Genomic DNA, 24,654 nt, shown 5'->3' with positions numbered 1-24,654 from the left:
TAGGAAATTAGAAGGGGTGTGCTGTAATGTCACCACTTCCCCTAATGTCACCACTTCCTAGTAAAATCATATGTAAAAAGCCCTGTGATTTTTTTTTCTTTTGTACTTGATATGTTTTTTCCCTTTTGTACTTTGAACATACCTTTACAAACCTTTGAAATTCAGGGTTTTAAAAAATCATTGAAATACAGCTTGACGACAGATTGTGTTGTAATAGTTTGTATGGGAGCAATAAAGTTCCCAAATTTGAATTTCTTTGCTTTTTTTGAGTAACTCATTCTTACCCTCTTCCCCACCCCCAGTTTCCTCTAGGACATTTGAAATCATATATATAATGCTTCCCAGGGCTGAGATTTTGTTCAAGTATCTGAAAGATAACAGATGCTGCTGTGTTCTTCATAGCAGAGAATAGTGCTATACCAGCCAAAACACATCACTGGAACCTAACCTCAGCAGCAAAATCATTGTGGTGACTGGTAAAGGGAAATAGTACTGTAGCAGAGTTGATGGCTTTCCCCATCTGCCAGGCTCCACCAGCAAGTCCTGGCAGCAGCCCTTCCACAGTCGCCCAAATGTTTTTCTATTGAGAAATCCACTTACATTGAGTAAGTAAAATTTGTTCAAAAATCTTGTACTGAGAAGTGAATAAATCTGAATAGGACTTACCTCATATTATTCTGAACACATTTTTTCAAACTTTAAAGATTATGTCCTATATAATAAAACCCTAATACGCAAATCGACCGAAGGGCGGAACGACTGGCCGCTATGATGCGCACGGACTACCAGGGGGCAGATGCTCAATGAAGGACCTGTCCCCTGGTGGTCAGTACACTCCCACAGGCGGAGTGCTGCTCAGCCAGAAGCCGGGCTTGTGGCTGGTGGGCTTGCGGTGGTGGTGGGAGCCTCTCCCGCCTCCATGGCAGCGCTGGACAGCACTGAGCCCGGCTTCTGCTCACGGCTGGCAAGTGCAGAGGCACTGCAGGCAGGCAGTAAGGAGCGAGGGGTCCCGGACTGTGAGAGGGTGTCTATCTGCCAGCCTAGGCCCCATCTCCCCGGGGGGGGGGGAGGGATCGGATGGGGCCTGGGCCAGCAGGCGGACATCCCCCAAGGGGTCCCAGACTGCGAGAGGGTGCAGGCCAAGCTGAGGGGACACCCCCTCCCCACAGTTCATGAATGTCATGCACAGGGCCTATAGTATTTTCGTAATTATAAAAACTTACAACACCCCTGTCCTTTATTCCAGACTTTTAAATATATTTCTTATAGAATTGACATCATTCTCTATATACAGTCTTATATTCTGATTTTTTCTCTAAGTTAATATTTATTTTTATTTAATATTATATGTTACATAAAACATGTATTTATGTTATACTTCATTAATATTCTTCAAAAGCGCCCTTTCTAATGCTGGTATAATGTGGCCATGCCATAATTATTTATTTTTAAGTGGGTACTTTTTGGGGGGATACTTTTACAGAGGACATTAATCAAAGTAACATGCATATTTACAGAAAAATAAGCAAAGTTGATATGTATGTACACATGGGGGATCCATTAGAATATGAGACCCAAGGACAAATGGGGCAGTTGAGGGATTTATATGCCATTTTGAACTCAGGAGAAAGGATTGTGGTTTGGGACTTCAGAGTGCAGGAAGGTAATTCACATGGAGATGGAAAAACAAAACTGTCCCCCATCCATCCATCCTCCCTCTCTCCCTCCCTCCCTCCCACCCTCCCTTCCAGACACACACATACACACACACACACACACACACACTCTACAAGGTAGTCGAATATAATGACTGCATTGGTACCACTGCCTTGATTCAAGTGAAGGCATAGTTTTATCCTCCATTGCTTTGTATCACACATTACAAATGTTGACAGGGTGACAGACGAATAATAGCTTTGTATTATCATAAAAGTATTTTTGACCATACAGACCCTGTGCAATTATGTGTGTTTGTTTCCTAGAGTCCATAAACTCCTTATCTTGAGAACTGCTGTTATACTCTTAATTCTTCTTTTGTTTTTGTTGAGAATACAGTTGGGAAGGAAGGGAATTTTATGCTGGTAATGTTTTCACGTATCTCTCAGACTTCATCACTTGTTTGTTGATTTACTGATGATAGCCATTCTGACAAGTGTGAGGTGATAGCTCATTGTAGTTTTAATTTGCATTTTTCTAATGATTAGTGACCTTGATCATTGTTTTATATGTCTACTAGAGGCCCGGTGCATGAAATTCGTGCAAGGTAGGGTTCTAGGCCTGGCCAGCGATCAGGGCCGATCTGTGGGGCAACTGGCAGGGTGATTGGGGGGCCTTCTGCCTTGGCCAGCCTGGCACCACCCACTTGCCGGCCCTGCCCCCCGCCGCCACAGGCGGTCACCTCCCTCTGCGGGGCGACCAGAGGGGCGATTGGGGTCTCCCCTGGCACCCACCTTGGTTGGCCTGGGGCCTGCAGGCTGGGGGCAGCTCCCGCTTTGAGCGTCTGCTCCATGGTGGTCAGTGCGTGTCATAGCGACTGGTCATTCACCAGTTGTTCTGCTGGTCGTTCCACCCTTTGGTCGATTTGCATATTAGGCTTTTATTATATAGGATTTGCCATTTGTATGTCCTCTTTAGAGAAGTGTCTGTTCAGGTCCTCTGCCTGTTTCTTAATTGCATTTTTTTTTTTTCCTGTCTTGAGATGTCTGAGTTCTTTATAAATTTTGGAACCTCTTATTGGATCTATCATTGGAAAATATCTTTTTCCATTCAGTAGGTTTTCTTTTAGTTTTGATGCAAAAGCTTTTTAGTTTGTTATAGTCCCATTTGTTTATATTTTCATTCCCCTTGCCTGATGATATATATCAGAAAAATATTACTAAGAAAAATGTTTTCTTCTAGGAGTTTTATGGTTTTAGGTATAATGTTTAAATCTTTAATCTATTTTAAGTTTAGTCTCTTTTTAGAAAATGTGTTTGTATTGATTTCTAGAGAGAGAGAAGGAGGAGGAGGGATAGAGAGTTAGAAATATCAATTAGAGAGAAACATCATCAACTGGCTGCCTCCTGCATTCCCCCTACTGGAGATTGAGCCTGCAATCCAGGCACATGCCCTGACCAGGAACTAAACTAATGACCTTTTGATTGCTGGTTTGACACTCAACCACTGAGCCACACTGGCTGGACTATTTTGAGTTTATTCTAGTATTTGGCATAAGAAGGTAGTCTAGTTTCTTTTCCTTTCTTTTTTTGAGGGCATTTATCTGTCCAGTTTTCTCAAAGGGTTTAAAATTTAAATTCAGGTCTCTGGACTGACAGTTCCCTGTACTTGGTGCTGCATAGTGTTGCTGCTGTGTTTTTTTTAATGTATGGTATTACATACTTACTGTGTTCAGTGCATACTCTAGCTTGGGGAGCATCCAAACAGAAGACAGATGCTCTTGGGCCAGAGTACAGCATCATCTTTGGAGGACAGCTGTAGACCTGGGTCCTCTACCAGGTCAGTGTTGAGAGGGTTTGAGGACAAGCTCAATTTACATAGGCTATCATAGGTCATGTCTTGCTGTAGCCCTTGCTCTCTGTCCATTGTCAAGAATTGTCCTTTTTCACTACTTCTTTTTCATTATTGCTAGGCTTTTAGGAATTAAATACTATTTCTTCCATTCCTAAAAATATTTTGACAATTCTTCACATTAACTTATGACCAACTAAAGGGATAAGGGCATCATCTGTAGCGTGTGTTTTAATCTTTTATAATAAAGTAAGTGATATGATGAATTTATTGTATGTCAGTGATAGCAACAGCTACTCAAATTTGGATTTCTTTTTTATTAGATCCATTTTTAGTACATATGTGGGAGATATTGGCCTATAGGTTAAAGGTTTAATATTATTTCAAATTCCTGGTTAACTTTTCACTCCCATCTTTCATTTTTAAAATCTTAGTCTTTGTAGTAAGTATTCTAATATTATTGTAGGGAAACTGAGGTGGAAGCAATTTATGTTTAGAGTAAGATTACTGCATTACAAATCCAGATAGGCAAAGGTTGTTACTTTTGTTGTGTTTTCAAACCACTTCCCCTGCCTGATTACTAAGCATTTTCCATTGTAAGCAATTAGCAATAATAATAATACCACCAACATGGAAGCAGGTATGCTCCTTTTTGCTTTAGTTAGCTTCTTTAGAGTTATTTTCAGCCTCATGAGCCCTCTTATTTTTTTATCTGAGCAAATCTCTTTTGACTTTTTCTAAAATAGTTAAGTCAGCAATTCCAGGGCTGGTGCACATTAGTTCATAGGAACACCCATGCTTGGGAATTGACGACATTGTCCACAATATTTATTCTTAAGCCTGTGTAAGCTACTGGTGAGGAATTTTAGAGTGTGCCACAGCTCGAGACGCTAAATACTGGGCAGAGCTATGGCTGCTCCCACCTCTCAGATACATTGTCCTCTGCTATTGGCGTGAAGAATTTTTTTCTCTTAACCTGTTAGGTCTTTCCATATTTTTCTCCCTTGTATAAAATTTTTCTAAAATGGTATTCTCATGGAGTGTATTTCTGTCCCTTTTATGTTAACAGATGCATATACTTAAGAAATTTGACCCTCTGGGGACATCATCCTGAACAAATAAGAAGTTTAGACATAGTGATTGTCTTTTATATCCATGTAATGGCAGTATATTGCTTGGAATATGATAGATGCTCTGCAGATGTTATTTGTCATGAATTCTTGAGCCCAAAAGTTAATTAAATGAAGTCCTCTAATTAATAAATTTATATAGAACCATGCACTATGTTAGGTGAGGAAACTAACAATACTGGTAAGCCAGCTATTGGGTTAGCAGATGCCTATGCTGCCTGGAGATTATCTCACACATATAAACTCTTACCGTGGGAGGTGTTCTGATAGTAGTAGAATTACAGAAGTAGTGTAGTCGAAAGGAGGGAACTGAACAGGTTAGTTATTCCTGGCAGGGAAGGAGATGTTGTCAAAAGGAGGGTGGTTGTCTGGCCATCATATCTGATCTAGTCCTTGAAGATGAAGAGGATGAAAAGGAAACTTTTGTTCCCCTTCTCTCCGAATCTATTTGAAAGATAAAATAGGTTTCCTGTCTGACATTAATATCAGACACTTTGGAATGTTTGCTTCTTTTATAACCAGGGATGTTTTACCTTGGGTCTCATACTCACTGTGTTTTCATGCCCTGTCTCTTAAGAATTACCTGAGGTTCCATTAATTGAGGAGGAAGTGCAAGAAACGGAGTCTTGGGCAAAGCCTCTGGTCCACCTTTGGCAGACAAAGGCTCCAAACTTTGTGGCTGAGCAGGAGTATAATGCAGCCATGGGCAGAATGGAGCCACACTGTGCCATCTGTGCTCTCCTCATGCCCTACTACAAGGTAATGAGGCTGGTGGGGTCATTGTCAAGGTTCCTATCACTGATGCACTCTTTCTGTGACTGTGAAAGCACATTGAATCATTGTAAGGTAAGTGTGCACATGAAAAGGAAGACATTTATATTTATGTAGCTAATGGCCATCATAGAGCCCCAACCAGAATTTCTAAGTGCTACTTGAGAGACATTTCCCTGACAGTGAGTTACCACTTTTGAATAAATGATTGGTTTACTTGTTGGCCTTGGTTTATTTCATTCAGGGGGCAATTCCAACCTTTCTTTCCACCCCTTTCACCAAGAAACACAGACCTTAAAGCTTAACAAGAGAGATCTTAGACCGAGTCTCTGTTTTATGCTTGAAAATATCACTCTCAATAATATAAATGTTAGCTCTGGGACCACATTTAAGTATCTCTTTATCTTCCCATGCAAAAGACACCACAGGATTAAAATCAAACTGAATTGTCCAGCGTATGCTAATCAGCCAGCTGTACATGATGCCAGCTATGCATGATGTTTTCAATATCATTCCATATCCGTTATACAGATGACATTTAGCTCCCTGAGGACCACATTCTCCAGCTCTAACAGCGACAAAATGATCTCTAGGAATCTAGTAAGGGTGATGGAACTACATGATCTATTTTAAGGTGCAATAAAGTGTATTGATGTGAACATTGTGTTCCGGGTTATATTTTCACTAATTGAATCAGAAATATTCTCCTCAAGATCCATGTAAAGTAAATGCTTTTCTGTTCAGATGTTTCAGAGCATGAAAATGTGTGAAATCTCACATTTCAGACCTTTGTAAATAGGAAGTAGGTACTTGCTCATCTTTGAATGTGGCCCTGGTGAGTGACAAGCAGTTTTGTTTTCCTTTGAAGTCACTAAATTTCTGTTTTCTTGGGACAACAACCTTTTATTGATTCTTATTTATATATCGTAATCTACCTGTATATTTCCCCAATAATTAAAACATTCCCACAGAAATTATAAGATTTAGGGAAATTAATATCATATCTCTGTAGATAATATGATAGTTATTAAAGTTTCAAATAAACAGTAAACATTTTCCATATATTTTGATAAGAGGTGACAATTTTGTTTTGCACATTATATTTTTTATTTAATGACAGTTGCCAGATCTTTCTGTTTTGATGTTTTCAAACTTTGTGGAAAGGCAGAAGCCTTCAAAAACTCTCTCAATACTTTTGCACAGACTTAAGCTTAGGTCTTAATAACACTCCTGTTAGGTGTAACTGGGTAAGATTCTTCCGTAAATGAAACCAGTTCTGTTAACAAAATGCAAATAAAGAAATGAAAAAAATCATTAGAAAAACTGATGCTTTACATGAACTATTTATGTAAGAACATAGTTTTAGTAGCTCAGTACTTTCTCGTACAAGCAGATGCACAGAGTATCTTCTTGTTCCTATAGCTTAGCACCTGATGGGAGCCTGAGGCGGAACATTAGGAAAAAGCTAGTAGTTGGGTCAAGGAGAACAAGAGGAAGAACAGGAGTTGAAAGTTAGTGGATGGAACAGCTGTTAGTAGATATGAGTAGCAGAACTAAAGAGTTCATTTCCATGTTTTTCACTCACGTGGAAATATTGTGTTTTTCAGCCAGATAGCAGTAATGAAGAAAATGATTCTAGATGGGAGACAAAATTAGATGACGTGGTTGCTTCGGGAGGAAAGACTAAGCCCCTCATTCCAGAGATGTGTTTTATTTATAGCGAAGAAAATATAGAATATTCGCCACCTAATGCCTTCCTGGAAGAGGATGGAACAAGCCTTCTAATTTCCTGTGCAAAGTGCTGCGTACGGGTTCATGCAAGTAAATGAATCTCTCATTCATCAATCATTGGCTTTTTAGTGCTTCACAGTCTTTATTTCTTACCCCTATGTAACCTGCCAGATCTTTGGCATTGAACTATTGGTATATTAGATCATTTTTTCTCACATTGTAAAAAATGCAAGTATGAGTAGGTATAATCATTCTTTTTTCTCCAGTTTTATACAATACCGAATCACAGGGTTTCTCTTTGTCAGTTTAGTATGAATGGTTTATAATATAATATACACTGTATTTACCCCAGTGTAATACCAATCTTACATTGGGTTTGAGGTAGTCTTACTGACTGTCATGTATTTATTAATCAGATACTATTAGCTTCCCCAAAGTATTTGAACATAATCTGCTTGAAATATAATTATAGCAACCTTCTTATTGTATTTATATCAATTCATAACACGTATTCACACACATACTCACCCTACATTATTATATGTATATCAGAGGCAAAGCATCATTTCACAAAAAAGCTAGGATTTTAATCTTGATTTCTGAATATACTAGCTATGCAGTTTAACCATAATATTTTATGTGCTTGAACTAAACATTTTATGGTTTTGCTTAACTATGATAGGTTTTTCTTTGGGTAATTACACTTATGTTATTTTCTCTTCCTATCTCAAATGTTATAGAAATGTGATATTAAAAATTACTCATTTAAATCTTTGAAAACCTTATTTCAAGAAGTCAGATTAACATATTTGTTGGTTCTGCATAATTGCTATTTGTATTGGCATCATCAGCTATCTCCTTACATAGTTCTTTTGAGTCAGGCATGTACAGAATAGACAAGTGGAATTGAACACATCCCTTTATCACTAAACACGAATTGTGTATCCTCTGTCCCTATCAGTGAAATTAAAGCTAGTTAAACATAATATTTGAAAAGTAATTTTAAATTACATTAATTTCAAATATTGTCAAAGTTTGTTTTATAAATTTTAAAACTTCTCCAAACTTTGTTTTCTGAATTGCAACTTATTTTGAAATACGTTTTGCATGAGTAGAGGAGTAGACAAGAAAGTTTGAAGTTTTATTATTGCCCATTCAGGAATTATCAGTATTCTTTACAATAACTATTGTGAGCATTAGTTACTATTAATGCCCGCACTCATATTTCCTGGAACTGATATCCATGAGAACCCAAAGTATCTTTGTTTTGTTCTAAGAATCAAAAACTGTAGGGTAGGTAGTGTCTTTTATTTAATCAGTGCTAACATGTGGAATATTGTCACAATGCAAAATACCTAATTCTTTAATCCATATTAATATTTTATAGGTTGTTATGGTATCCCTTCTCATGAAATCTCTGATGGATGGTTATGTGCCCGGTGCAAAAGAAATGCATGGACAGCAGTAAGTAGCTTATGTTAATATCTCTTAGCTCTTCTTACTTCCTCCACTGTGGACACATTTACATCTAGTGGTAAGGTAAGATTGTACACATGCTTTTGTGTACAATTCTACACTTACTGTATTTCTAGTCTTCTCTTTCTATGTCATCCTACGTGTTGTTTATAGTCATTGTAGAAATATTAAATAAAGTTTTAGGTGTCACTTCTTATCTCTGGAACCTACAGAGATTGCCAGTTTATCAGAGCAGGTCCAAAGTATAGTCCTATTTTGCGATTCTTGAAAATAATTATTTAAAGTGGGGATCTTCTCTGAGGAAACCACACTCATACATAACTCCTCAACTAGCCTGAGGACTTCTCCACTTATTTATTCTTATATTCATACTTTTAGAGTTCTACTTTTGTCCCAGGCATTTGCTGTGAACTTTAGATAGAATCTTCAGCAACAAATGATCCCCTATGTAGGGGACACAGATCCCTCTTCATTGAAATTGTTTTCCTGGAAGCCCTGTCAAAACTTTAGCTTATATCCTAGCATTGAGTCCTGTTTCATTAATCCAGTATGTCACTCATTTTGCCATTTAATTATATGCTATCCGAATTTTTCATAAAATCGTTTCTTTCAAGAGGTACAAGAACATTCTTGAAAGGGAGAATCTGTCAGGTCTTAACACCATATCCCTCACTCTCGATCTTAGAGTATATGCTCAGCTTGATGGTGTTGATGGTAATAGTAGCAATTGCTTTCTTCCTCAGTTAATAATGATAATGAATTAAATATCCTTGTAACCAGAGTTAAAAACCTGAAGGACAATATAAGGAAAATGCCTTGCATGATGCAAATTTATGTCATGATTATGTATGTTTAGCTCTCATTGTTGAAATAGACATATGCTAACTATAAATTAAAGGTGTCTGTGGGGATGTTGTTTGAATACTTTTTTGCTGGCATTCACCTTGGCTAGTGAGGGGGAAATGGATGAAAATGTAAGCACTCTTTCTAGTTTGAGTAATCTGATATATTTGATGTTAGAGGTTATATCTTCAACTTGAGAGGTCTTTTCATTAGTGGGTTCAGAAAACATGTTGGTATTTTCTTTAGTGTGATATTATGTTAACAAAAACTATGTAGCCCTGGATGGTTTGTTTCAGTGGTTAGAGCACCGGCCCTTGGACCGAAGGGTCGTAGGTTCGATTCCTGGTCAGGGCATGTACCTCAGTAGCAGGCTTGATCCCTGGATTGGTTGCATGTGGGAGGCAACCAATCATTATGTCTCTCTCACATAGATGTTTCTCTCTCTGTCTCCTCTCTCCTCCCTCCCCTCTACTCTCTTTTAAAAAATAAGTCAGTGGAAAAACTATCCTCAGGTAAGGATTCACACAAACAAACAAATAAACAAACAAAACATATGTAAATGCAGAGCTTCTATAAACCAGCCAGGAACGCCTATAATAAATACATTCGACTCTTATTTACTATGCAGTTCCTATTCCCATTGTAGGCACCGAAGCAAAGCCTTGTAAAATCAGTTTAACCAGGGATATCTTCTCCTTTACCCTCAGGTGTAGGTTTAGAGATATGCTAATCCAGGTCACTAGGCCGAGAAGAGTTCTCTGTTGGATCCTTGGTTATTGCTTGGCACCTGTGCTCTCACACCGAGCAGTCCTATATTTATTTGAGGTACCACTGTTCTCTGCATGGCAGTGCAGGGCCAGAGCTAGGCCACTCACCCTGATTCCAAGGCTGCTTCTGATTAATTATGTTGTTTTCCTTAAGCATGTCTTAAGAAGGAAATTGTTTTAAAACATCTTTCTATTAATCTTCACCCCTCAACACCCTCAGAATATACAGTAAGCCTTTTGTAATTTAATATTGATATCATGTAAGTATTTCAATTTGCAATAGAAATGGAACTCTTGAATAGAACTTTACAGTGATCATCTAGACCAGTGGTTCTCAACCTTTCTAATGCCGTGACCCTTTAATACAGTTCCTCATGTTGTGGTGACCCCCAACCATAAAATTATTTTCGTTGCTACTTCACAACTGTAGTTTTGCTACTGTTATGAATCGTAATGTAAATATCTGTGTTTTCCGATGGTCTTAGGCTCTACAGCAGCGGTTCTCAACCCGTGGGTTGTGAAATTTGTGCGGGGGCGGGGGGGGGGTGGTCCCCCAGCCCGGCCTGCACCCTTTCCAATCTGGGACCCCTTGAGGGATGTCCAACTGCTGGTTTAGGCCCGATACCGCAGGACAGTCGGGCATTCAGCTTGCAATCTGGGACCACTGGCTCCTAACCACTCACCTACCTGCCTGCCTGATCACCCCTAACCCCCCTGTCTGTCTACCTGATCGCACCTAACCACCTCTGCCTGCCTGCCTGACCACACCTAACTGCCTCTGCCTGCCTGCTGATGCCCCTAACCGCTCTCCCCTGCCGGCCTGATCGCCCCTAACCACTCTCCCCTGCCAGCCTGATCACCCCTAACCGTCTCTGCTTCGGCCCCCGCCACTGTGGCTTTGTCTGGAAGGACGCTAGGTCTATCCAGTCTAATTAGCATATTACCCTTTTATTAGTATAGATTCTAAAGAGTGGGCATCACTCTGGACCCTAGAGCCCTGCTTGGAGGCAAGAACTTAGTTTCATTTCTGAACTGGAAGAGCATAAACTAGGAAGGTTGTGATCACGATGATATGGGCCAGGCCTTTATCTGTGACCTTCATTGCTTTCACCATTTCCAAAGTTTTGGTTTAGTGCTCACTGTTTCACTTTGCTACCATTTTTTTACTTTATCCATTCATGTCAATTAAGATAATAAAGGAGAAGCTTTATTGCGACTTCATGTGTTGGAGAAAGAGAATAGGTACAAATTTTGGGTTATACCCTAACTTGGATTCTAGGACCCTGGCTTTATGCCCCAGTTCAAGTGAAATGAAATGAAACAGTCCAAGACATCCCTGCTCCCCTCACCAATACCTTTCTGTCCTGAGATTCAGGTTGTATATTCATCATCCTAACTAAAATCATTTCTTTGGGCCTATTTGTCCTATTTCAGTACTGCTCAGATAAATAGACACAACTATGTAAATGCTATGCTTGCATTTATGGTTTATTAAAACCCAGCTTTAGTAGATTATTTTATTTTCAGCTATTTGTTTTCTTCCCTTTTGTGGCTATATAATTCATAGTGGAACAGTTTTTACTCCTTCATTATAGTATCACTTCTGAGCACATTCCAAACATTACCTAGTTCTGTTTTTAGGTGTTGGATGTCAGTATTCTGATTCTAGGTGTGTTTCTTGTTGATACTTAATGTGGATCAAATCACTTTTGACATAAATTACTGTAATTTATGTCTAATCTGTTAATTGAATTCCATGGTGTAATGACTATAAGTTACTACTGATTAAAAACATAGTGCTAATATTTTCACTGTAAAAATGTAAAATTTATATTATTTTCTTTGAGGTTTGTCTCCACTATTTTCTTTTTTATCCCTACATTAAAAATGTTTGTCTAAGTCTGGGTATTTCTGTATTTACAGAATACTATTTTAGGGCTATACTTCTAATTATGAAGGAAGATGTTAGTTAAATGTCTAAATACTTCTAAAAATTAATAACCCATATGCTTAATACTATGTATTTAAAAATAAGAGGATTTTCTATAATACCTTCTGAAGAATTTATAGTATAGAATTCTAGAGAGTAAATAAATATAAACAGATTTAAGAGGGTAAGAAGGAATATTGATAGGGTTTTTTGTTTTTGTTTTTTTAAATTTAGGGATAATGTAGCTCATTAGGGATAATGTAGTTTCTTTCCAGATATGCAGTTCTTTCTTTAGGGATCTTTGGGGTGGAGGTCTGTGAGGTTTTGTGTTATTGCCATAGATGGGAGTGAAAACTGAATGTACAGATCGGATAGGTATCATGGGAAGTCACATCATACACAGATTTATGACTGTGACAAATCATGAGTTACCAGTTTTCTGTACATGGCAGCATTAAGTCTGTGCTGTAGTTTTTCATTGTCAGTGTGAAGAATTCCAAATAAAGTTACCATTTGTTCTGTGTCTTACTAGGGAGCTCTTTTATTACCTTAAATAATTCTTTGGGGGTGGGCAAGGCAGATGCAGTAGCTCACAACCTATAATCTAAACAGAATCTAAATTAAAGGAAGATTTAAAAGTAACTTAATGTGAAGGTTTGACTAGAAATGTATATCTAAGGCCTGTTCTACTCCTAAAATGCTTTGATTATGTGTTGCTTTGTATTTCCATTTTTCTTTAGTTTTCCTTAAGAATTGGGGACCTTCAAGGAAACTAAACTTATTTCTGTGCTTCTTAACCTGGAGATGATGAATAACAGAAACGTATAGGAATAGAAGTGATGCTGGTAATTATTGGTAAAATTAATGTAGTTTTTATGAGCTAAAGGAAACTTTCATTGGTTTTTAAAAAAACAATGACCTCAGAGCCTTACTATAATTTTATCTATCTGCTCTTTGGGAATGCATAGCAATAGACACTATCTTTGAAATTCCTTTTTATTTCAATACTAGTGGCCTGGTGCATGAAATTTGTGCACATTAAAAGGGAATTAATTAGAGGAAATATTGTAATATTGCTATTTGCCCTTTCTCTATAATAGAAGTGTCAGAGATGAAAGAAAATTAGTAAAATGTATATGCAAATCTCCCTCCTGTCAGAGACTGAGGCATGCCGCGGGACCTAGAGTCAAGTCCCTGCCCACCACCTGTACGCACTTCGAAAATGCAGGCGACCCATACCCGGCCGGCCCCACCCACATTGGGTGAGACCCAACCTGGCTGGCCCCACCCCTGTTAAGCCCCTCTGGCGGGGGCCACAGCCTCAGGTCCCCCGGCCCAGCATTGGGGCAGGGGCGTGGCCTGAGGTCCCCTGTCAAGCCCCGCTGGGCAGGGGGCGTGGCCTGAGGTCCCCCGGCCCAGCACTGGGGCAGGAGGGGCACGGCCTATGGTCCCCCGTCAAGCCCAGCTAGGCGAGGGGCATGGCCTGAGGTCCCCATTAAGCCCTGTGGGATGGGGTCATGGCCTGAGGCCCCTCACCCAGGCCAGGAGCCATGCAACCTCAGGTTTCTGCTGTTTGGTCATGAAGTTAGGGCATCCTGGCTAATTTGCATATTCCTCTATTATATAGATAGATATCCTATTTCACTTGCTTCAGGGAAATTTGTTTGAATATTTTCATTTGAAAGTAATACAGTATTAAAAAACATGGAACTATATATTATATTCTTGGATGAATATTGCCATGCTATGAGAAAGTAAATTTTATAATGAAAAACTTAAGAAAACACTTTATAGGCTAGAATTTTTATTCTGTATAATGAAATGCATAAACTGGATAACTGCACACATATCTATTGAAGAATATCTATTTACTTTGTAGAACAATATTGTACTAGTATATGTACGACAAACATAACATTCTAGTTTTTCCCCCCAAAATGGTTTTAAGAAAGCAAAGCCCAGGCATGAAATTGTTTTTCACCTTGGCTATATATACATTTATTCACTGTGCCCTTTATTTTGCTTATTTATTTTTCAAAATAGAGTAACAATTAGATATAAGCAAACTATAATTTGATGATCATTTGGAATTAGCATTTTCTTTTCTCTTAGAGTGGAATATGTAATTGTGATGATTAAAAACAAACATTTTGGTGTCTGTTTTTTTTTGTTTTTTTTGTTTTTCCAAATTTTTATTAAGGTATTATATGTGTACATATCTTACCATTGCCCCCCCACCCCACTCCCATACATGCCCTCACCCCCCAATGTTTTGCATCCGTTGGTTACTCTTATATGCATGCATACAAGTCCTTCAGTTGATCTCTTATTTCCCCCACCTCTCCCTAACCTTACCGCTGTAATTAGACAGTCTGTTTGATGCTTTACTGCCTCTGTAACTATCTTTTTGTTCATCAGTTTATAATGTTTTTCATTATCCCCAAATGAGTGAGATCATGTGGTATTTTTCTTTCATTGACTGGCTTATTTCACTTAGCATAATGTTCTCTAATTCCATCCAGGTGCCTATAAATGGTAGTAATTCCTTCTTTTTTATAGAAGCATAGTATTCCATTGTGTAGATGTACCATAGTTTTCTGATCCAGTCATCTGCTGACGGGCACCTAGGCTGTTTCCAAATCTTAGCTATTGTAAATTGTGCTGCTATGAACATAGGGGTGCATATATCCTTTCTGATTGGTGTTTCTGGTTTCTTAGGATACATTCCTAGGAGTGGGATTACTGGGTCAAATGGGAGTTCCATTTTCAGTTTTTTGAGGAAACTCCACACTGTTCTCCACAGTGGCTGCACCAGTCTGCATTCCCACCAGCAGTGCATGAGGGTTCCTTTTTCTCCGCATCCTCACCAACACTTGTCCTTTGTTGATTTGTTGATGATAGCCATTCTGACAGGTGTGAGATGGTACTGCATTGTCGTTTTGATTTGCATCTCTCGGATAATTAGTGACTTTGAGCATGTTTTCATGTGTCTCTTGGCCTTCCTTCTGTCTTCTTTCAAAAAGATTCTATTTAGGTCCGTTGCCCATTTTTTTATTGGATCCTTTATCTTCCTTTTATTAAGTTGTATAAGCTGCTGTTGGAAATTAAACATTCATCAGTGATACCATTTGCAAATATGTTCTCCCATACAGTGGGGTTTCTTGTTGTTTTGTTGATGGTTTCTTTTGCTGTGCAAAAGCTTTTTATTTTGATGTAGTCCCATTTGTTTATTTTCTCTTTGGCTTCCGTTGCCCTAGGGGCAGTATCAGTGAAAAAGTTCTTTTGGCATATGTCTGAGATTTTGCTGCCTGTGGATTCCTCTAGTATTTTTATGGTTTCCCATCTTATATTTAAGTCCTGTATCTATTTTGAGTTTATTTTTGTGTATGGTGTAAGTTGGTGATCTAGTTTCATTTTTTTGCATGTATCTGTCCAATTTTCCCAACACCATTTATTGAAGAGACTGTCTAGACTCCATTGTATGCTCATGCCTCCTTTGTCAAATATTAATTGCGCATATTGGTTTGGGTCGATATCTGGATTCTCTATTCTATTCCATTGATCTATATGTCTGTTCTTGTGCCAGTACCAGGCTGTTTTGAGGACAGTGGCTTTGTAATACAGCTTGAAATCTGGTATTGAGATCCCTCCTACTTTATTCTTCTTTCTCAGGATTGCTGTGGCTATTCGGGGTCTTTTTTTATTCCAGATGAATTTTTGGAGAGTTCTTTCTAGGTCTGTGAAATATGTCGTTGGTATTTTAATGGGGAGTGCATTGAATCTATAGATTGCTTTGGGTAGAATGGACATTTTGATGATGTTGATTCTACCAATCCATGAACATGGTATGTTCTTTTATCTGTTTACATCTTCCTCTATCTCTTTTTTCAGTGTCCTGTAGTTTTCCGCATATAGGTCTTTTACCTACTTGGTTAGGTTTATTCCTAAGTATCTTAATTTTCTTGGTGCGATGGAAAATGGGATTGCTTTTTTAGTCTCTCTTTCTGTAAGTTCACTATTGGTGTATAGAAATGCCATAGATTTCATGGCGTTAATTTTGTATCCTGCTACATTGCCGAATTCATTTATTAAGTCTGTTAGTTTTTTGATGGAGTCTTTTGGGTTTTTTATGTACAATATCATGTCATCTGCAAATAAGGACAGCTTTACTTCTTCTTTTCCAATTTGGATGCCTTTTATTTCTTCTTCTTGTCTAATTGCAATGGCTAATACTTCCAGTACTATGTCAAACAGGAGTGGTGAGAGTGGGCATCCCTGTCTTGTTCCTGTTCTTAGGGGAAATGGTTTTAGTTTTTGCCCATTGAGTATGATGTTAGCTGTGGGTTTATCATATATAGCTTTTATTATGTTGAGGTATGATCCTTCTATTCCCACCTTGTTGAGAGTTTTTATCAAGAAAGGGTGTTGGATTTTGTCAAATGCTTTTTCTGCATCAATTGATATGACTATGTGATTTTTATCTCTCAATTTATTTATGTGATATATTGCATTTATTGATTTGCGGATATTGTACCATCCTTGCATTCCTGGGATAAACCCTACTTGGTCATGGTGTATGATCTTTCTGATGTACTGCTGGATGCGATTTGCTAGAATTTTGTTGAGGATTTTGGCATCTACATTCATGAGGGATATTGGCCTGTAATTCTCCTTCATTGTGCTGTCTTTATCTGGTTTTGGTATTAGGGTGATGCTGGCTTCATAGAAGGAGCTTGGAAGTGTTCCTTCCTCTTGAATTTTTTGGAATAGTCTGAGGAGGATAGGTTTTAGTTCTTCCTTGAATGTTTGGTAAAACTCTCCTGTGAAGCCGTCTGGCCCCGGGCTTTTGTTTGCCGGAAGCTCTTTGATGACTGCTTCAATTTCTTCCATAGTTACTGGCATATTGAGCTGTTTAGATTCTTCTTGATTGAGTTTTGGAAGGTTATATTTTTCTAGGAATCTGTCCATTTCCTCCAGGTTGTCCAGTTTGTTGGAATAGAGTTGTTTGTAGTATTTTTTAACAATCCTTTGTATTTCGGCGGGATCTGTTGTTATTTCACCTCTGTCATTTCTGATTTTGTTTATTTTGGTCCTCTCTCTTTGCTTCTTGGTGAGCCTGGCTAGAGGTTCATCAATCTTGTTTATCCTTTCAAAGAACCAGCTCTTGGTTTTGTTGATCTTTTGTATTGTTTCTTTGGTCTCTATGTTGTTTATCTCTGCCCTGATCTTTATTATTTCCTTCCTTCTGCTTACACTGGGCTTTTGTTGTTGCTCTTTTTCTAACTCTTTGAGTTGTTGGGTTAGGTAATTTATTACCATTGTTTCTTGTTTTTTGCAGTAGGCCTCTAGAGCTATGAACTTCCCTCTCAAGACTGCTTTTGCTGTGTCCCATAGATTTTGGATTGTAGTGTTGTCATTGTCATTTGTTGCCATGATGTTTTTTATTTCTTCTTTGATCTCTCTGGTAACCCAGTCATGGTTTAATAGCATGCTGTTTAGCCTCCATGTGTTTGATTTCTTTGGGTTGTTTTTATTGTAGTTGATTTCCAGTTTTATGCCACTGTGGTCTGAGGAGATGCTTGATATGATTTCTATCTTCTTGAATTTGAAGAGACTTTGCCTATGTCCCAACATATGGTCTATCTTTGAAAATGACCCATGTGCACTTGAGAAGAATGTATATTCTGTGGCTTTGGGGTGAAATGTTCTTCAGATGTCAATTAATTCCATCTGGTCTAGTGAGTCATTTAGGATTGATGTTTCTTTGCTGATTTTTTGTTTAGAGGATTTGTCCAGTGGTGATAGTGGGGTATTAAAGTCTCCTACTATGATTGTATTGCTGTCAGTCTCTCCCTTGATATCCTCCAGGAGTTTTTTTATGTATTTGGGTACTCCTGTATTGGGTGCATATATGTTTACCAGAGTTATTTCTTCTTGTTGGATTGCTCCCTTTAGTATTATGAAGTGGCCTTCCTTATCTCTTGTTATGTCCTTCAGTTTGAGATCTAATTTGTCAGATATAAGTATTGCTACCCCAGCTTTTTTTTCAGTTCCATTTGCCTGGAAAACCTTTTTCCATCCCTTCACCCTCAGTCTGTGTGCGTCTTTTTTTCTGAGGTGGGTTTCTTATAGACAGCAGATATATGGGTCATGTTTTCTTATCCAATCCATTACCCTATGTCTTTTGATTGGGGCATTTAATCCGTTTACATTTAAAGTTATTAGTGATAGGTACTTATTTGTCGCCATTCCTATTCTTTACACCTGTGTTCCTTCTTCGCTCCCTATTTCTTTTTTTTTTACAGCAGACCCTTTAGCATTCCTTGCATTGCTGATTTGGTGGTAATAAATTCCCTTAGTCCTTTTTTGTCTGTGAAGCTCCTGATTTCACCTTCAATTTTGATTGGTAGCCTTGCTGGATACAGTATTCTTGGATTCAGATCCTTCCTTTGCATGACTTTGTATATTTCATTCCATTCCCTTGTGGCCTGATGAGTTTCTGTTGAGAAATCAGTTGCTAGTCTGATGGGGGTTCCTTTGTATGTAACTTTCTGTCTCTCTCTTGCCGCTTTTAAGATTCTTACTTTGTCGTTGGTGTTTGCCAGTTTAATTATAATGTGCCTTGGCGTCGGTCTTTTGGGGTTCATTTTGCTTGGGACTCTGTGAGCTTCTTGGATTTGTGTGGGTTTTTTCTTCTCTATATCAGGGAAATTTTCTGTCATTATTTCTTCAAAGAGGTTTTTTATTCCGTGCTCAGCTTCCTTTCCTTCTGGAACCCCTATTATGTGGATGTTGTTTTGTTTCGTGTTATCTCAATGTTCCCTTAGGCTCTCCTCCTGCCTTTCAATTTTTTTTTTCTAGAAGTTGCTCTACTTGGGTATTTTTTCCCATCTTGTCTTCTAGCTCACTGATGCGGTCCTCTGCTTCTTCTAGTCTACTCTTGATGCTTTCTATTGAGTTCTTTTCAGCAGCGATGTCATTTTTCATTTCTTCTTGGTTCTTCTTCATTTCCTCTTGGTTCTTGCTCATATTGTCGAATTTATCTTCCATTCTTTTCAGCCACCACCTTATGACCATTTCTCTGAATTCTTTTTCTGGAAGGTTGCTTGCCTCCATTTCATTTACTTCCTTTTCTGGTGATGCGTGCTTTTCTTTCATATGCGGGCTGTTTCTTTGTCTCCCCATGGTCTCTCTTCTCTGGGTGTCTGGTTATGTAGTTCTCTCTCTCCCGCGTTGATTTCAAGGCACAAAATACAGCACTACCAGGTACAACACACAAGGCACTGAACAGAAATGTATTCACGATATTAATAACCTCCAATAAAGGTGACCTCCAGAGAAAGGCAAATTAGGGGATAGGAGAGAAAGAAGAAGAGGAAAAAGAAAGAAAGAAGAAGAAAAAAAAAAGGAGTGTCAAAATGAAATTGGGAAAAGGGAAAAGAAGAAGAAAAAAAAAAGTAAGAGAGACAAGAAAGAGACTAAGAGAGAAAGGGAAACAGACTATATATATTGGGGATAAAACTCCAATAGGACAATCACTTATCCCAGCAAATGCCAGCAACAAGTACCTGGGGATTAATACAAACTACAATACCATCTAATATTGAGTGAGGCAAGGGAAAACAGAAGCACTAAACAAACAAAAAAAATAAACAAGAATAAGGAAAACAATCTCACAAAAAAGCATAAAAATTCGATATAATCTATATTCAAGCGAACAACAACAAAAGGACAGAGAGAAAAACCATTTTTTGGATAGTTAAGACAGTGAAGAGAGAGGTGTGTATGGACTTGGAGCAGGGGATTGGAGATTAGATATATAAGTAGGGTGAAATTTTAACAGGGGGTTAACAGAAAGAATAGGGAAAATCTAAAGCAGGAAAGGGGTAAGATAAACAGGACACCGAAAAGGGAAAAGTGAGGAAGAGAGTGATGGCATAAAGGTAGAGTTGAGATAGAGTAAAATGATGCTAAAGGCAAGATAAAAATAGAATGTAGAACATTAATCCCAAAACAAAATGAAGAGAAAATAAAATGACACTTAAAAAAAAATGATAAAATAGCAGTAGTAATAATACGGATTGAAAATAAAAATGTAATAATTAAAAAGGTAAAATCAAGTGAGGAAAAAAGAAAAAAAATTAGTTTCTTGAGTAAAAGATGCAAAAAATGAAAATAAAAAAATAAAAAATAAAAATAAAATGTGGAGTAGTGAAGGTCATTCACTTCCTCTGTTGTTCTGTTTGGCATGCCTGTTTCTCAGTCCGGACAGTATTGCAGTTCCCTGCGTTCCACTGCTCTTCAGTGATGTAAGCCAGTCCTGATTTTAAGCAAGCGGTGTGTCTTAATTCGTATTCCTTTATTTTTGATTACACAAGAGTCAATTTGTGATTCAGCCCCTGGGTGGCAGTGTTTCTGGATTGACTTCCAGGTTTATCTATGGCTTCTCTAGGGAGTGTTAGAGCCTTCTTTCCCTGTGGCACTCACTACAGGTTTGTGGGAGTGGGCTGCCTCAGAGCTGGCTCTCCGATGGTCACTCCCCGCTCCAATCCCCAGGTTCCAGCAAAACAACTTTCCCCTGCAGTCTCCCAGGGTGTCCCCAACTGGGTGATCCTATGTATTGGGCTTAGTAATCAGAAGCAAGAATTTCAAGAGGAAAAAGCCGAAGTGTGCGCACTCCGTGGCTGCGCGTAAGTCTAGCACACCCCTGAAATTCTTAGGGTGTCCCTGCACTTCAGATCAAAATGGGTTGCTTTTTAGAGATCCCTTCTGTTAGCAGCTCTGGGGACCCCCTTCCACATTCACAGATCACTCCAGCCCCAACAGCCACGGATTTTTCTAGGCACAGACTTCCCCGGTCCTCCAGCTCCCGCAAAACGCGCGTTCCTCTCTCGTGCTGGGACCAGAGACCTCACCTTATCCCAGGCGAAATCTGACCTTTCCGTGGTGGAGTGTAGAGCTCCTCTGAACCCGTGTGTTTGTGCCAAATGGGGAGCGTTGTTCTGGGGCTCGCAGCTGTTCCGTGTGTGCTGCAGTTGTGGATTCTCAGGCTTCCGATAAGCTCCACTTTCCGGTTCCAGATGGCGGAGACTCCGTGTCCAAGCCCGCAGCTCCGGGAGGGGACCCAGCCGCAGTGGGAGCTGCCAGGTCAGGGGAACCCCGTCTAGCAGTCTCCCACCTTCTTCTGGAGTTCAGCTGTCCCCCAACTTGCCAACAAACACTCCTAGTGCAACCCTCAGCTGTTCTTTCTTTCTGCTTTGGGACAAGGCTCGGAACACGTCTGTCTATTCCGCCGCCATTTTTCTGTCTTCGGTGTCTGTTTTTTTATTGCTTCATTGTAAATCAGTGGCTTCTATAGATTGGATAATGGTTGCCATTCATGCCCTCCAAGGCTGTACATAGCTATTTTATTTGGCTTTGGAAAGAAAGTGAAGTATTTTCTTTGCATAAATCATAGTCGCAAAATTACAAGGTACCTGAGGTATAGTGGTCTTTATAAAATCCACTCCCACAATGCTGCTCAAGCTTGTGGGCTAAGTCATTTGTTAGAACATAGTTATCTGAACTTCTGATGTTTGGAGTATATCTTAGTTTTAACACTCAATTTTTTCTTTTTTTTTATTACAGTTTACATTCAGTGTTATTTTGTATTAGTGTCAGGTGTAGAGCACAGTGGTCAAACAATCATATACTTCATTAACACTCGATTTTTAAGTCTCAGGTAAATGTGCTTAACTTCTTGGAAAACTAATAAACTCTTGACATCTTCAGAAAGTAGGAAGCCCTAACAACCCCTGGTGTTAGGTAGAGTCTTTGACTCCCACATTACATTGAGGCTAGGTTTTATAGAGGTGCATTTGATGTGGAGCAACCCTAACACACTGTTGAATCTGAAGATACTGCTTTCTCTACTCTCACTCCAAAGTAGGAGTTCTCTTAGGGTGTAAATTACTAAAGAAAATTTGTGTGGTTGAGGATTATATTACCTTTACTCTACAATAATACAACCTTTGTAGCTCCTCTCCAACTTAAATAAAAATAGTGGTAATGATAATAGATGTTAAAAATAGCCAATCATTTGGCTCTTGGAAGTCTTATTTTTAAAAAAGTAAAGTTTCACTTGTTAACTTTTGACCTACAAATCCAGAATAATTGTTGATTTAAATATAAACTAATATATGTGGCAGGGTTAGAATTTTTCTAGTTTCCATACAATTTAATGCTGACAAAGACTAAAGAATTCTTTGTCTCAGAAATCTCATTTTGCAGATAATGAACCAGGGGTTTGAAAGAGTAAGTCTTGCTCAGGATCACCCCACTCAGGGCAATACCCAGCCTCCAGATCCCCAGGCCCTGGCTCTTTTCCCCTCTCCAGTTACTTATGTTTAGAGTGAGAAGAAGGCCGAACAGATGGCCTAATTCTGACCCACATTTTTGAATGATTTTGGTTAGTTTACACTGAAAATAAAGTCTCTACTAATTTCTGGTGTAATTGGTTATCTACTTAATATGGAATAATTAGTGTTATTGGGTAGTTGTGGAGAGCAGTTTTTGTACCCTTTTACGTTTTCACTAGTTTCTGTCTGGAGAACCTGTCCCAGAACTGGGTAATCTCCTGAATTCAATTTCCCAGCTGACAACAGTGCTGACATTTTTCTTATGCAAAGAGCTCTGAAGTGGCTTTGTAGATTAGAGCCATTGATTTTCAGATCCGGTTGGCTTATAGCCTTGAGCGGTCACTGTGACGCTGCAGTCTTTGTGATGCGTTTTATACTATATGTTTTTTATTCCATGGGATACTGTCAAGACCTGGTGATGAGAGGCTGTCAGCCCGAAAGGCTGACTTTGATCCTCACATACAGTAAAACCAGTAGAAAAAAAGAAATGCTCTCTTCTATTTTTTAAAACTTCATTGTTGAAAGTATTACAAATATCCCCCTCCCCCTCTTTCCCTCATTGACCCTCTGAAAGACTCTGTTCTTTAAAAAAAAAAATATATATATATATATATATTTTTATTGATTTAGAAGAAAGGAGAGGGAGAGAGAAATAGAAACATCAATGATGAGAGAATCATTGATCAGCTGCCTCCTGCATGCCCCACACTGGGAATCGAGCCTGCAACCCCCGGGTATGTGCCCTGACTGGGAATTGAACTGTGACCTCCTGGTTCATAGGCTGATGCTCAACCACTGAACCATGCTGGCCCGGGCTGAAAGGCTCTATTCTTGATAAGGTTGCGCAGTCACAGGTGGGCAGTGGCCATTTGTAGCCATGTGACACCATTGCGGTATCCTGTAAGCCTGTAGCCAGGACCACATGTCCCATTTGAGGTGTGATGCATTTGCATTCAAAATTACCTCTTACCTCCTAAGGAGGCACATAATTTTGATTAGCTGCACCCTGGCTCATAAAGGCAAGGGCAGTAATAATTATTTGACTTTAACCAAACAGAATAGCACATTTGCATCTATCAGTTATCCTGAGAGCATAGCTACGATGTGGAGGCCTTTGTGTTAGGAAACTGCTCACAGACTATAAAGTCACAAATCATTTTTTTCTATTCTTCTCCCTTTTGCTCAAGAAAAATCATTCCTCCCCTGCCCCCCCCCCCCCCTTTTTGGTAATGGTGAGAAAGAAAGAAAAGTCTACAAAGCTTATTGTAAGTGGAACTATATTCATAAATAGCTTCTTGATTGAGAACAAATGCCTCATTAATCTTAAGTGCTTCAACCAGAGAGCACAAGTAAAGTCAGGAAGAATAATGACTGACATTATGGGGAGCATAACATACTGTACTCTACACCAGGATGTGCATGCCCGGAGGTCACTGGGCTGCAAGGTACAGCTCCTTAGAAACGCAGTGCAGGCGTTTCTCATGAATGGCAAAAGTTAGTCCAGTGGCAGGGTGAAGAAATCATGTACTTTGCTATTTATTATCGAAGGTCATGTTGGGAAGAAAGAATAAACCAGCTGAGCTTTTATTTGAAAGCCAAATGTACATTTAAAAAAAAGTAGGATGTTCAACTTGAAGTACTTTGCTCAGGATCCTGGAAATACCATTATGTAAATGCAGTAAGTCCCATGTAGATTACTTCTGACCTCTCTTCAATTATAGAGGTGCTGCTCCTTGCCACTAAGCGTGTATCTGGCTTGCTACCAAACAGGTGCTCTGCAAACCTCAAATTAATTTTTATATTGGTGTAAGCAATGGCATTAGAAAGACAGATCTAAGAAAAAAATTTGAAGCCAACACAAAGTGTAGCTTTCTATTCTTCTGTTACCTTCTTTTCATACAAATGGTTAATGATATTTAAGTAGTTAAAATGTAGCAAGCACACCCACCCTCCTCAAGATGTCCACATTCTAATCCCTGGAACCTGAGGGTCTGTCGTGTTGCATGAAAAGGGGAATTATGGTAGCAGATAGTATTCCGATTGCTAATCAGCTGACTCTATGAGAGGAAGATTATTTTGGTTACTTGGGTGCAGTCACAGCG

The 24,654-nt window shown here is 38.9% G+C and overlaps 1 protein-coding gene across 3 annotated transcripts in view; it reads left to right on the top strand.

The window, feature by feature from the left end:
- Positions 1-24,654, top strand: part of KDM4C (lysine demethylase 4C) — a 375,701-nt gene that overhangs the window by 223,176 nt on the left and 127,871 nt on the right. For all 3 annotated transcript variants that reach the window (XM_080668088.1, XM_080668087.1, XM_080668089.1), the window contains 3 exons: positions 5,215-5,396; positions 7,016-7,229; positions 8,527-8,603. In XM_080668088.1, coding sequence (XP_080524214.1) covers positions 5,215-5,396; positions 7,016-7,229; positions 8,527-8,603 — 473 coding nt within the window. The remainder of the gene's footprint in view (positions 1-5,214; positions 5,397-7,015; positions 7,230-8,526; positions 8,604-24,654) is intronic.

This window comes from Plecotus auritus (genome assembly GCF_963455305.1).
Source record: "Plecotus auritus genome assembly, chromosome: 5".
In the NCBI taxonomy this organism is placed as follows: Eukaryota; Metazoa; Chordata; class Mammalia; order Chiroptera; family Vespertilionidae; genus Plecotus; species Plecotus auritus.
This window is presented reverse-complemented; position numbering and strand designations above follow the sequence as displayed.